Source organism: Clinocottus analis, unplaced genomic scaffold, assembly GCF_023055335.1.
Source record: "Clinocottus analis isolate CAN_PGR_092001 unplaced genomic scaffold, fCliAna1.0.p SCAF_10, whole genome shotgun sequence".
Lineage (NCBI taxonomy): Eukaryota > Metazoa > Chordata > Actinopteri > Perciformes > Cottidae > Clinocottus > Clinocottus analis.
In genome coordinates, this window is record NW_027175821.1 from 5,569,205 (window position 1) to 5,582,036 (window position 12,832).

Below are 12,832 nucleotides of genomic sequence, written 5' to 3' on the forward strand. Positions count from 1 at the left end.
ACTGCATTTGTTTCAAGTTTAATTTTTAGTGACAAAATGAACAGTATTCAAAGGAAGTAAAGTCTTCAACAACCCTGGATCTTCACCAGTTTGTGTTAAATACCTTGCAGAGTGTTTCATTGTGAGTGAATATAATCTCTGTAGCTACAAAATTATTGGATTATCATTCTAAAAGAGAATCAATAAATGTCAGTAAATGTACGGATGACGAGTCCTTTTCCTAAAACATGTAGTCATCTTTCTATTGCAATGAGCTGGAACACATGGAGCAGAAGGAATCATGTGCGTCCGTTATCTATTTAATCTACTGAATTGCACATCCTTTTTACGAGACAGCTGCACAGTAAACTGCATCTATCGGTGACCTTTAACTATTTAACCAGAACATTACATGGAAGTGATCTGCTAATCTGTATATCTGCATTCTCACTTTGGTTTTAATTTGCACACAAATCAGCAAGGTCACGCATACAATTGGGAAAAAAAAAAGAAAAACAAGTTGTGTCCACCTCCGATTGTTACATGTTTTGTTCTATATGGGTGTAAACCAGAGGGAGATGGTATTTCAGGTGCCAGAGCAAAAACAGGGAACAGGTAAACAAAATGCATCCTTATAAACCAAAGCAAAGTGATGCTGTATGCTCACTCACTCATTTTTCTCATCTAATCATTCCCACTGATAAAGTGTCATAAATGATATACAGTATCTACATTCTACTCATTCAGATTGCTGGTGCTGCACACTCATAACTAAGAGAGCATAACAAATAAGGCAAAGCCAAAATTCTCCTCTTTATGTTTTAGTGCTGCGGCTCTGGTCACGGTCATCCCCACATGATGCCTTCCTCCGTCCGTCAGGCTTAAGAACAGCACATCACTAATGTACTACACTCTCTATTGCTTACACATCACTCCAGCAAACTGCCACAGTTGCACTGACAGCCACAGTTCTTCTGTCCATCTGTGCATAACGTCTGTGTGGCCTTTCCCTCTGTATCTCTGGTGGGACCAGAATTTGGTTCGTCATATGAGGAGATCTCAAACAGGTTCTCAGCCATGGCAGTGAAACGGAGCAGAAGTCTTAAGATCTCTTTCTTCACTTCCTACAGGTCTCTCGTTCCGTTGATGGTCGTTTTCAACGAACGTCCGTAAGTTACTAAAACAGTCGGGCCTGCTTCTTGAGGTCATTTCTCTTCCACAGAGCCAGCCGGTCAAAATCCTCCACAGTCATGCCAAACACTTGCAGGAACTCCTCTGGGGACAAGTGACGCTGAGAACAGAAGGACATAGAGATGACACACAGTTACCACTTTATACCTGTCATTTTTAAAGTGCCCATTCAACTAATTCCTATAATGTACTATTCTTTATAACTTGGCCTTAACTGCCATTGAGGACATCACGGGTATATTGACAAGAAGACATTCATTTTTAAACAAAAGTATTTTTTTTTAGGCAAAAAACACCTATATGAATAAATTTAAAAGAATGCATTTTGAAACAGAAATACACAACCGATACAATTGACACAAATTTTAAGTAAACATTTCAATTAATATATTGTTTAAAATCCTGAGAATAGATTTGCTCGTGTTTCACAGAGTCTCTTCTGCTGCATGCCCACCGCCACACACGCCTGTTTTTTAACTAGACCAGAGGCAACTTATTCCCAGCACAGCTGTCCTTATGGCCCATTCATAACTCACCTCCAGTCTGGCTCTGTCTGCATCTTTGGGCAGCCTGTTGCGACCCCTAGTGGTGACAATGAGCGCCTCATAGGGGTAAATCTGCAGAGGGCAAGAGGCAGCATGTGTCATCAAACTTTGGACGCTTAGTTTACAATAACTCTGGGATTATTCAACACACAGGCTAGCTCACATGGAGCAAATTATTCAAGTGATTTATTTAAAACCTTACCTTGTATTCTGCTGAGAGGGAAGAAATGAATGTAAGTCAGTGAAATAGAAAAAAAACAACAACATTAAAATGAATTGCTTCACTCTAATAAGTGGTCGGTGTTTTGCATTAAATTACCTCTGCTTCCCCAATTGACCTCACTGCCACTGTCATACTGATACTGGTAGCAGTCGGCACTCTGAGGCTGCAGGTGACGAGAGGAACAGCGACTTAAACATATAAAGATACTGGCATAGATTAAGTCTGAGACATGGACACAGTCCTGACCAAACTCAATTCCAGTGCCTCAAAGTTACTGTTAATTTTATAATTGTCAACAGATGCCTTATCAGATGTCAGACCCGTCAGACCCGTCCAAGATAAGCTAAATAATACAGCTAATCACAATGTTGTTCACTGTGGTCTCACCCTCTGGATGCCGTTGCGTCCGTATCCTGGTAGCGAGGCGGACTTACAAACAAAATCTAAAACAAAGAAAGCAGTAAAAAAAAATATTACTGTAGTTAAGCCAAACAGTTTCTTCAATTTCCTATTATTTTCTTCTTTTTATTTGAAACTTTGGAAGGGTACGATCGGTGCCAGGTCAGTGCCAGAAGATGGCGCTCCTGACTAACCACAAAGCAATCGTACAGTTCCAGATGTGTGCCCATAATACTGGAGCTTTGTTGCTGTAAGGTCACTGAATGCAGCGCAAACACATCATTTATGATCCATTGCAAATATTAATTCAAAATCTACATTCAAAAAAAACAACACTACTTTTTAAAAACCCAGAACTGAGGTGGTGTTGTTATTGAAAAACTCACCGTTATCAGCACTGTATTGAGATCTTGGAGCTGGGAACAAAAGAGATCACACAGTTACAAGGTGTCTCTATTATTGCACACAAAACGCTAATGCTGCAGCATGAATGTTGATTATTCTTCTCAAAAATATTCAGGGGGAATTGCTCTTGAGATTTGACAGCTATCTGTCTAGTTAGAGTTACAACATAAAAAAAAAGAGAAAAGGAGCAAGTTGGGTACCAATCAAGCCCTGGAAAGAACACACAACATCAAAGGGGCAATAAGGCAGAAATAGGCCAGGCAGGACTGGTTCCAAGAAGAAGGGGATAAATAAAAAATGTAAAAACAACATACGAGCACAAAGACACGCCGCACGCTTCACCGTCTAATCGCGAAACACAGCTTGTATGGTTACAAGCCTTTTGTTGCCTTTCAACCGGAGCCAGCAGAGTCCCGTTCAGTTGTGTCCCCTCCCATCGGAGAAAACGCTTTAATGAGAGATTTTACTGCTCATAAATAAACCAGGCTATGGGACACCAGCTGTGAGAGCGAGAGGCTGAGGGAGACACACGGAGAGATGGACCGATAGAGGGGTGGAGAGTTATGGAGAGTGATGGAGACAGACTGGTGTCTGAATGTCCCAATGCGCTGTGCGACCAGCAGAGCTAAAACAAACTCTTCCGGTCGCTTCAGATCCGGCTTTGTCACATCTGTCGCACCTGGTTGAACACTCGTCTCCCGGTAGCTTCAAATGTACAGGCTCGGTGCGATCAGGTATCCTCACAACAGTGACAGGCCACATCTGCTGAACCTGTGGCAGGCCGGCAGCAGCTGTTCCGTTATCTTTTCATCTCTGTATAACGCCTGCAGCAGCCATGACCCTCTCTGACCTGCAGCCGCAACCTCACTGCCGTCACTCCAAACCCAGATGACAGCGGATATCGAGGGCTCATAAAAAAAAAAAGCCGCCGCGGCAGCGCACACGGTAACGCTGGGAGGGACAAAGACGTGGCGTGCACAGGCTTGAACTTGCAGGAACAGAGAGACAAAGAGGGGGATGCATAGGGGTGTGTGAGGTGTTGGAGGGATGGGTGGGTGGGGTGTGGGGGGGCAGGGTGGATCCTTACATCCGTTGACAGTGTTGTTGTACGCCGTGGTGCCGTAGCCTGTAGTGTTGAGTGTTTCCTTGCTCCCACTACGAGAATTCCTCGCACTGCCCCAGGGGTCGTTGTCATAGGAACCAGATCTTGCTTTCATCTCCTCCTTTAGGATCAACCTCCCGATGCCACTCCCGATCTGAGGGGGAGCAACCAAAGAGTCAGGGGGGGGGGGGAAGAGGCGTCAGAGAAAACTGCTAATTTAATGTACAGTGAATGAAGCAAGTGAATAACAGGAGGACAGTGAACAGGCACCATACCATAAGAAGAGCATTATTCATGGGTGTTTCGTGAGGAGGAGACTTTCTTCAACCAAATGTTGAAGAAAGAGAGAAAGAAAAATAACGAAGCTCTTACTCTTTGAAGACCGGGACTCCAACTCTCTTCATCTCCTCCTGTCGAGAAGCGTCTTCTCGGTACCCGATAGGCTGCGAGACAAAAACAGATAAAAGAGATTCCCCTTACGTGTATAAAGAGCTCATTGTGGAGCGAAGTGGGTGAGTGAATAAATATGACAACACGGTTACCAAAGGAACCGCACTTCTATGTCTGTGTTTGGTCCAGCGGAAAAAAAATCAAAACAATGCAGCTTACTACGCCGCTTGCCATTCTGAACTCAGTGAAATGACAGCGTGCCGTACCCCTGGGGGAGCTGGTGTAAGGGTAGTAGTCAGCCTCGGACTGGCTGTATGGCTCAGGGGAGTAGGTGGACAGTCTGGAGGATCTGAGGATGTCCTCGCTGGTCCTGCTTTTGGTGGCTGCGTCCACATGATTGTCTGTGAAGGAATGGATCGGTTAGGAGAGAGAAAAACAGAACCACAGTAGGTGGTCTATATGTTAAAAGAAATAGTTTGACGTTTTGGGAAATAGGTTGATGACCCTTTTAATGCTGAGCCTATAGCGAAGTTAACCGTCTCCTGGCTCCAGCTTCAAATTGAATACAGGTTTTGAGAGTGGTGTCTCATTTTGACAAGACTGTGAGTAAACTATTTCCCAAAATGTTAAACTATCCCTTCAAGGTAGGAAAATGTCAACGAATGAATGGATAACACGAGGATTTACAGCCTGTGCACTTCACATTCGAGGTCATCATATCCTGCATCCCTGTCAGAGGAGATCCATATCCAGCATAAAATAACCAGCATTCAAGTGAGTTCAGTTACTGCTCAGCCTGCGGCACACAGCCGCTTCATTCATGGCGTGAGGCCATGATATCGATGCCACTCTGCACTAAGGCACAGTCAATGGGAGTCAATGGATGTGACATGCAGTGTAATGTCGGATACATCGCTCTTCACTCAGTTTGTCATTAGCCGTGCCGGCCCAGATCCATGATCCATTGAATTCCTATACACATGATGCATGTGACACTGATGGCAGACGTTCTCATCTTTTGGACACACACTTCCAGCTCCACGACACACACACACACACACACACACACACACGCACCCCCCCCCCCCCCCCCCCGCAGATTTGACCTTCTGTCAGAGGAAGTCTGGCTGTACAGAATTGACATGGGAGCACCAATACATGAAGACAGGAACTGGACACACACGACAGACATAATGCACTATCTATCTACCGACAGTGAGTGAAAGAGCGAGTGGAGAGTGGTACTTACAGTGGCAAGGTCACCGGGGAAAAGTGAAGCAGAAGGGTGGAGGGAAGTGAATAAAAAGGATTGGATGCAATAAAAAAAAAGAGGTGAAAGGAAAAGGGAAACATTATTGGAGGATCCCCATCGGAGGGAGGTGTGACAATGTGAGAGCTTTGCTAGCAATGTGGAGAACAGGCACAATGCCAAAAAACAGGGATCGTATATTTATATATATATATATATATATATATATATAGGTAGTACTGAGTAGTACATAACAGGCTTTTGATGCGCACAGCAACATCACATGTGTCTGTTGTGGCTATGAATATACGTCAATCCTGTTAAGTGCTGAAACAAGAGAGAATAATAATCAATAGCTGTTAAGGAAGACATAAAGTAGGAAAAGGATCAATGTGACAGATGAGTGTGCAGATTCTTCTGTATTCTAACAAGGCAAGCTTTACGTTTTTTTTTTCCTTTCTCTATCGGCAAACATGTGTTGTGGAAACATCATGGCCTGCGATGTACTGATTACGACTGAGAAACATAGAAGGGGGAAAGTGTCTAAACACGCAGGGGTCGACACAGTTTACTACGGATACCACCACACACAGTACGGAAGAACATGCAGGACGAAAAAGATCATCTATCCTCCATCAGGAGGTCTTAAGTCTTGTGATCGTCAGCTGAAAAGCATTTTCCAATGTGACGTGTGAAGGATGGCTGTCGTGCATTTCAGCGTAATGACTTGTAATAAAAGGCAAAAATAGCATCTTGAGCTAACCGCGTTGCTGCGTGACTTGATTGAATGACAACATTGAGCCACACTATTAAGAAATCAGACCTCCCTCTCACATACTCGTTGAGTTTTTCCACCATAAAAACAGCTGTCCTTGTATTCAACCCGTTTACAATTACAGCAACGCCTACTTAAATCACACACTGACCACCGGTTAACTAGGCCAGTCTGGGTCTCCGTGACAAATATAAATGAGTTATAATACAGTTTTTTTTCCTCTCTCTGTGCTTTATTCCATTGTTCCCTTCTATTCTGGTGACTTGTGTGTCCTCAGAGTCCCATGTACTCAACACTTGTCACGCCTGAGCAACCTTCACTTCATTCAGGGTCTATTCCAGCCCCTTAGCCGACAAGAACCAGTCGTGCTGCAGGAGCTGGCACGTGTTAGCGGCATGCACATGGAAAAACGTTGCTCTTCTGCTCTTCTGCATTCAGCCAATTACAAATGCAATGAGTCTAATTTTGAAAAAAAAAGAGCTATACAAGTCAAACTCTATTTCCGTTTGTGCATTTTGAAGCTCAGAGTCAATCTTTGTGTTACTGGTGGCTTTGTTCTGCGTGACGACCGGAGCATCAATATTAATCACTCATTAATAACATCAATACGTCAGCAAAAACATCTACATCGAGTACTCAAACACAGCAGGACTAAACTGACAGGAGGACAGGCAGGCTAAGGCGTGGCTAACTGCACTGTACCCGTTCTCGTATAGATGGGAGGCTTCTTGTAGAGGTTGGGGTCCCCTGTGGCTGAGGAGAGAAAGAGGAGATGGAGAGGTGAAACGTAGGGGAGTGAAGGAGGCGAGGATGTGAGTCCCTATCGGGGTGATCGGCGGGGACGAGGTGGAAGTACAAGGGGTGTTTTTTTTTTCAAATTGGTTACAAAATACGACTTGGGTCACATTTTCCACAAAATCTGGTCGGTGAACTTAAAATGAAGGACTTGCATCGGTGAGTAAAAGCTGATGAAATCTTCCCCCCGCGGAGTAAAACATCTATGAGATTGTGAGTAGTGCAATGAGGAGATGGGGAATCCTACCTGGTACATGAAAATGTTTAGGGGGCTGGTTTGTGGTGGGTGTGCTTGACCGCTCCTCTTGGCCGTAATAAGGTGAACTCCTGCCACTCTCAGAGCCTGCAGCCAGCCACAGCCAATCACAGCAAAGGAAACGTGAGAATGAAGGAAGGCCTCAACGCAAGTCTCATCCATGCAGAGGAAAACCAAACGGCGTTCATTCAAGTTACAAAGTGACATTGGATAACCATTCCACTTGTGTAATGACAAAGGTTATTGACTTGTCGTCCTATGACAGTAATTACAGTGTCAATGCACATGTGTAAGAGTTGAATGAAATGACAGCCAAGGAGCAACTGCAGCGTATGAGATAGTCAAACAACTATGCTGGAGTGAAGTGAAAGAGATTCTGCCCTAAGGCGGTGAATCTGTTTATCTTTTGACACCAGAAGTCGGTTAGCTTAACTTAGCCGTCGCTCCCTGAAGCTCCACTCATTACGCAGTGCTAAGCTAGGCTAACTGGCCGTTGACTGTGTCGACACGCTGGACCGACGCGCATGAGCGCGGCCTCGATCCTCTCGTATACTACTCCTTTAAACGAGATAACTTCAGGAGAATCCTACCCAAATGTTAAAAAACAAACAAACAGCATACTGATATCAAACTCTGAGTTTATAAGCAGACGACTAGGAGTGAATAGCATCTGACTCACCATAGCCATAGTGCTGCGGAGAGCGAGGCATGATGGGTGACATGCCTTGGCGACTGTACGTTGGCGAGTCAATATAACCTGGACTGGAGCACCGCCTCTGCTTTATATCCAGGCTGTCGTAGTCCTGAAAAGAGAGAGGGGATACGAGGTAGAGGTGAACAAAAAGAGCGAGGGGTCAACGAGGAGACAAGCAACTCAAAACGAGGACAGTCAACCTTTTTTTTAAACTGTTAAGTGCTCTGCTAGGAAGAGCGCTTACCTGAGAATAGGGAGAGAGTGTCCCGAGTGACTGGAGAATCAGTGGAGAGAGAAGAGTGAGCATTTATATTGTTGAAACCAGAACAAGATATCGTATATCATGTATTTGCAGGACCACACGTTCTCAAGTTCAATCTATGTGCTGTGTTTCATCCTACATGGGTGACTGGTGGGGGTTTCTGCATGGGACAAAGTGATGACCATTATTATTTATTACATTTCAATGTCAATTAAAGGAATAGTTTTAGGCATTTTTTGGATCTGAGCTTATTTGTATTCCTGTGACGTCGGATAAGAAGATGGATACCACTCTTGTGTCTGTTTAAAGCTCACTAATGAACTATTCATACATCTGTTGTTTTATTCATACACCAGCCGAAATGTAAAAATGTCAAGCTGTGGTTTGTCGGAACTAATTCTTGGTTTGGCTTGGTGAGTGAGCTTTATACGTGCTGTGAGGTTGATTGAATAAACTTTGGAAAGAGCCAGGCAAGTTGTAAAATATACCATAACTTCAAATAAGATGCTACAAACAAATACATTTTAATCAAATTTCACTGAACATTTCCAAGATTTTTAAAAGTTTGGTCCAAAAATATATTTTTTATCGTCATCTCAAAAAAAGAAACTGTTCTTCTAAGTAAAAAAAAGAAAGGAAAACCTAAATTCCAATGTTCAACTACAATTTCCAATTTCTGAATCACACTTTACCAAATAAAATTCATTTTTGGTGGTAAAAACGAGAAAAAAAAATATTGATGCCTATAAATAAATACTATATAAGTGCAATGAAGACATTTCTTATCAGCAAAGCTCAATTTAAAAGTGTTTCTCCTGAAAACAGACCGACGATGAGGCCAAAGCTAAGTTTGGCCCGGAGTGTGTGGCAGTAGTACCTCCCCATAGCTGTAAGTTTCTAGCCTGTCATCAGAGGTGTATCTGTGGTACGGCTGGTAAGAGGAGGATATGAGGTCTGGCTGTTGGACCTCGTATATGGCCTTGACCTTTGGCAGGGCAGCTAGGTCCTTATAATGTAGGAACTGATTCTCCACTCTGGCCTGGAGAGAGGACACACACACATACACCCACCAAAGACAGAGACAACAGCAACAAGACCCAACATCAACCACATGGACAAACGCACAGTTACAAAGTAGAATGGAAACTGCACCAGTGACGCACCAGTGAGCCGATCATGCAGGGGTGAGGTGGGTGAAAAAGAGCTGATGAAGCACACACATGCATGCACGCGCGCGCTCGCACGCGTGTGCACGCTCATCAAAAGCACACATGTACACTGCAGGACCTGACAGCGGTGTAAGTTGTTGACCTTCAGGAGCTCAGCATGTGAAAGAAAAAGAGAAGAGGGAGCAAGGACAGCTAGAGAGAGAGAGAGAAAGAGAGAGAGAGGAGACAGTATGGACGACAAGCGTGCTTACACTGCACTTCTCCCTCATCCATCACCTTAAACAGAAAGGTCATTGATTATGAGACGAGTGCAGGGCTTAGCAGAGAGAGCGGTGACTCTTGCTTGCATGCAGACATGTCTCGACATGCGAATACTACGGATATGCAGCAGCACCCGGCAGACTGCCATTCTCCACATAAACCTGGTAGGTCCACCAACTCGTCTCTCTCGCTCTATATAGCATAGAGGGAAGACTGATTTGGCGCATTCAAACCTGTGTTCAGTTCAAAACTGGGATGAATTTGCTTGAAATATATTCAATTATTTTAAATGCCTCGGTTACATTTAAGCATTTCTTTAACGTGGCTTGAGTTTTTGAGAATTTCCTTCCCTTTCTTGTGGACAATATTCTGCCTACAAGTGACTTGCTAAGCAACCTAGAGAGTCCACATGCTCGTGGCTCTGTGAGGTACATATAGGCACAGTACTGAGGTCAAATTTCCTGGTCATTTATCAAATAGTAGTTGTTTTGATATTTCAGTAAAACATATTGACCTCCTGTAGGCTCTGCAGAAAAGTTGGGAAATCACAATGTGACAGGATACATTATCTCGGGACCAGTCGTCTTCATAAAAATTGGACCCAATCCATCTTATTAATATATTTCACTTGATGTTTGATAACTAAATAGCTCTTGAGAATTAGATTTTGGACCAAAGTGCCGGATCACCTGACACTGCCGTCGCTGTGGTCACATGGCTGGGAAAGCAAAAAGTTTTTGGGGGTTTTCATTCAAATTCATCCCTGTTTGGACCTACTGAGCTTATTTCCTCTCTTCTTTTTTTTTTAAACTTCTGCCACATCACGAGGACACACACAAGCGAACAGGCCAAGGGAGTGAGCAGCCTCTCAGGTTGACGCTTAACCATTCAAGCCTGTGGGTATAGTGCTTGTGCTTCTAGTGTGTAAATTGTGCTTTCAGGGTAAGCTCGGGGGCGTTGGCAGCTGTAAAAGACTTAAAGCTTCAAAGTTTTAGGCTACTCACACATATAACCCTACTGGGAGAGCCTATGGAGGAGCCCGGTGGAGAGATGGAGGCCTCCGACAGACGTCTATGCTGTGAGTTACAAACAGACAAAGAACACACAAAAAAGGAGAAGTTGAGGAAATGGCAGTTTTCATTTCATCTTCACATTTCCATTTCAAACTCGGTCTCACCCTGAGTCTCCTCTCTGCCCTCGCTGCCTGCTTGCATAATGGGTGCCACACCTGACCTCCTGCAGAAGAGGGAGAGAAGAAGAAGAGAAGACAGATTGGCGCCGGGATGCTCCCGTACGCCACGCGGGGCAAGCGCTCCCCATGTGTCGGCATCGAGTTTCACCTGTCAGGTACATTTCCTCTCCCTCTTTGAACATCGTGTTACAGCGGGAGCATCGAGCGCAGGTCGGATGATAGTGCTTCCCTCCAGCCTGTGAGAGGGCGAGGAGGACAGGGAAGAAGAAGAAGAAGAAGAAGAAGAAGAAGAAGAAGAAGAAGAAGAAGAAGAAGAAGAAGAAGAAGAGGTGTGACTGGACATAAATGATCACCATAAGCGTTTCACGGCGCGAGGGCTAATCGATGAATGAGCAGGTCATTATCGCCATATGTTTTCTCCTGTACGTCACCCGACCACCAATATACCGCCATCATAATGTGCTGAGACATGGTAGCATAGCCTGCAGTTCATCATCAGCGTACACATCTCACATGATAGCCACCACCCATCATCCTCCATGCCATAATTAGAACAAAGATCCCTGTAGGTTAGTCACATGAAGTGTTGGAGTGTGTGTGTGTGTGTGTGTGTGTGTGTGTGTGTGTGTGTGTGTGAGCGAGACAGAGACACAGAGGGAAGTAGGTGGCCATGTAAGTGAAGGACATAAGAGTGGGATACATGTCCTTGGACGTAGAAAGCGCCCCGAGGGAAAACATCCCAACGTGGACACCTGAAAATGATGCAGTGTGATGTCACCGTGCCGTCTCCGTCCCTGACCATCAGGCCAGTTCACGGTCCTGATGGTCATCAAATGTGTCTCCACAGGGCCGACGGCCGAGGTGTGGCCCCCGTCCCGTCCCCTCTGACACACCGTTAAGAGCATTTCTATTTATAGAAGCACCCCTGACATGTGGCCGGTGTCGAGGAGACCTGGACTGTTTCATCGGAGCTCACCCAGCGTGTGTGGGTATTATGTCATTTTCTGCTGGATCGACTGCCCCCCCCCCCCCCCCACCCCCTCTTTTCAGTCTACTGATCGTATCTCAGAGGCGTTTTAACCAATCTCTGCTCTCCTTGTCTGTCTCAAGTTACTCTGAAAGGAAAGCCAGGAGACGATGCAGCATCGAGGTCCCGTGCTTTCCGAGCAACGGGGCGCTCACTGCCTCTGGTCGTACGGTATCAATTTAGAAACTGCTGTTTCCATTTCGAATGAGGCCCCCATTCTCTCCGGTGGCATTTACAGGCTGCTATATTTATTGGCAAACCGAAACACAGAGGACGGAAGGAAAAGGAAAGCGGTGAAACCAAAGAAAGGAGGTTTTATGTTCCTCTTTCTTCCGCTTCCTGTCTTTTTTTTCTTCCCTTCTCCATCTATTCTAAACGACTCATTAAAAGTAACAACCACTGGCTGTGGGAAGTGGGACTGAGAAGGGCTCTGTGGAACCAGCCTGATCTCAAAGATCCCTCAGACTCCAGCAACATTATAATGAAATGTTACTTTACTTACAGGTAAGTAGATCACTTATTGTTTCATGTCCAACGTTACTTTTCGTAGACGAGAACTAGAACCCTAACAAAAACCAGACAAAACATTGGGAGACCATTCACGGTGCGTATAACATTATTGGGGAAGAATTAAAAACTAAAATGAACATTACTGTTTAAATGTAAAGTCTTATTCAAACGTATCCGCATGCTAATTTCTGGCTTTTCCTTCAGTTGGATTCAGAGTCAAGCTTTCGATTTAATTCGTCTCCATCCATAGAGTCGCAGTGGCCACATTTTTGGTAAAAAAAAACCGGCTACCCCATTTTCCTTTAACATTTTCTTGACTTTTCCCCCCTTTAACTAACACTTTTCAAGATTTTGACTTAAATCATAATCTCGTGCGTTGGATTTTTGACTTTTTAACTGATCCTCCCG

At 44.5% G+C, this 12,832-nt stretch overlaps 1 protein-coding gene across 5 annotated transcripts in view; it reads right to left on the bottom strand.

The window, feature by feature from the left end:
* Positions 1–36: 36 nt before the first annotated feature.
* ablim3 (actin binding LIM protein family, member 3) overlaps positions 37–12,832 on the bottom strand; it is a 38,816-nt gene continuing 26,020 nt past the window's right edge. Inside the window, exons 7-23 of one of the 5 annotated variants that reach the window (XM_068584123.1) lie at positions 11,036–11,123; positions 10,873–10,931; positions 10,700–10,771; positions 9,143–9,304; positions 8,248–8,277; positions 7,989–8,112; positions 7,301–7,396; positions 6,961–7,011; positions 4,501–4,617; positions 4,217–4,287; positions 3,830–3,998; positions 2,724–2,753; positions 2,326–2,381; positions 2,035–2,101; positions 1,918–1,928; positions 1,707–1,787; positions 37–1,270 (exon numbers count right to left, since the gene is read on the bottom strand). In XM_068584123.1, coding sequence (XP_068440224.1) covers positions 1,157–1,270; positions 1,707–1,787; positions 1,918–1,928; positions 2,035–2,101; positions 2,326–2,381; positions 2,724–2,753; positions 3,830–3,998; positions 4,217–4,287; positions 4,501–4,617; positions 6,961–7,011; positions 7,301–7,396; positions 7,989–8,112; positions 8,248–8,277; positions 9,143–9,304; positions 10,700–10,771; positions 10,873–10,931; positions 11,036–11,123 — 1,398 coding nt within the window. In that variant the 3' untranslated portion in view covers positions 37–1,156. Of the gene's footprint in view, positions 1,271–1,706; positions 1,788–1,917; positions 1,929–2,034; positions 2,102–2,325; positions 2,382–2,723; positions 2,754–3,829; positions 3,999–4,216; positions 4,288–4,500; positions 4,636–6,960; positions 7,012–7,300; positions 7,397–7,988; positions 8,113–8,247; positions 8,278–9,142; positions 9,305–10,699; positions 10,772–10,872; positions 10,932–11,035; positions 11,124–12,832 lie in introns of all 5 variants that reach the window. The other 4 variants (XM_068584153.1, XM_068584138.1, XM_068584130.1 and 1 more) reach the window with 4 other exon arrangements.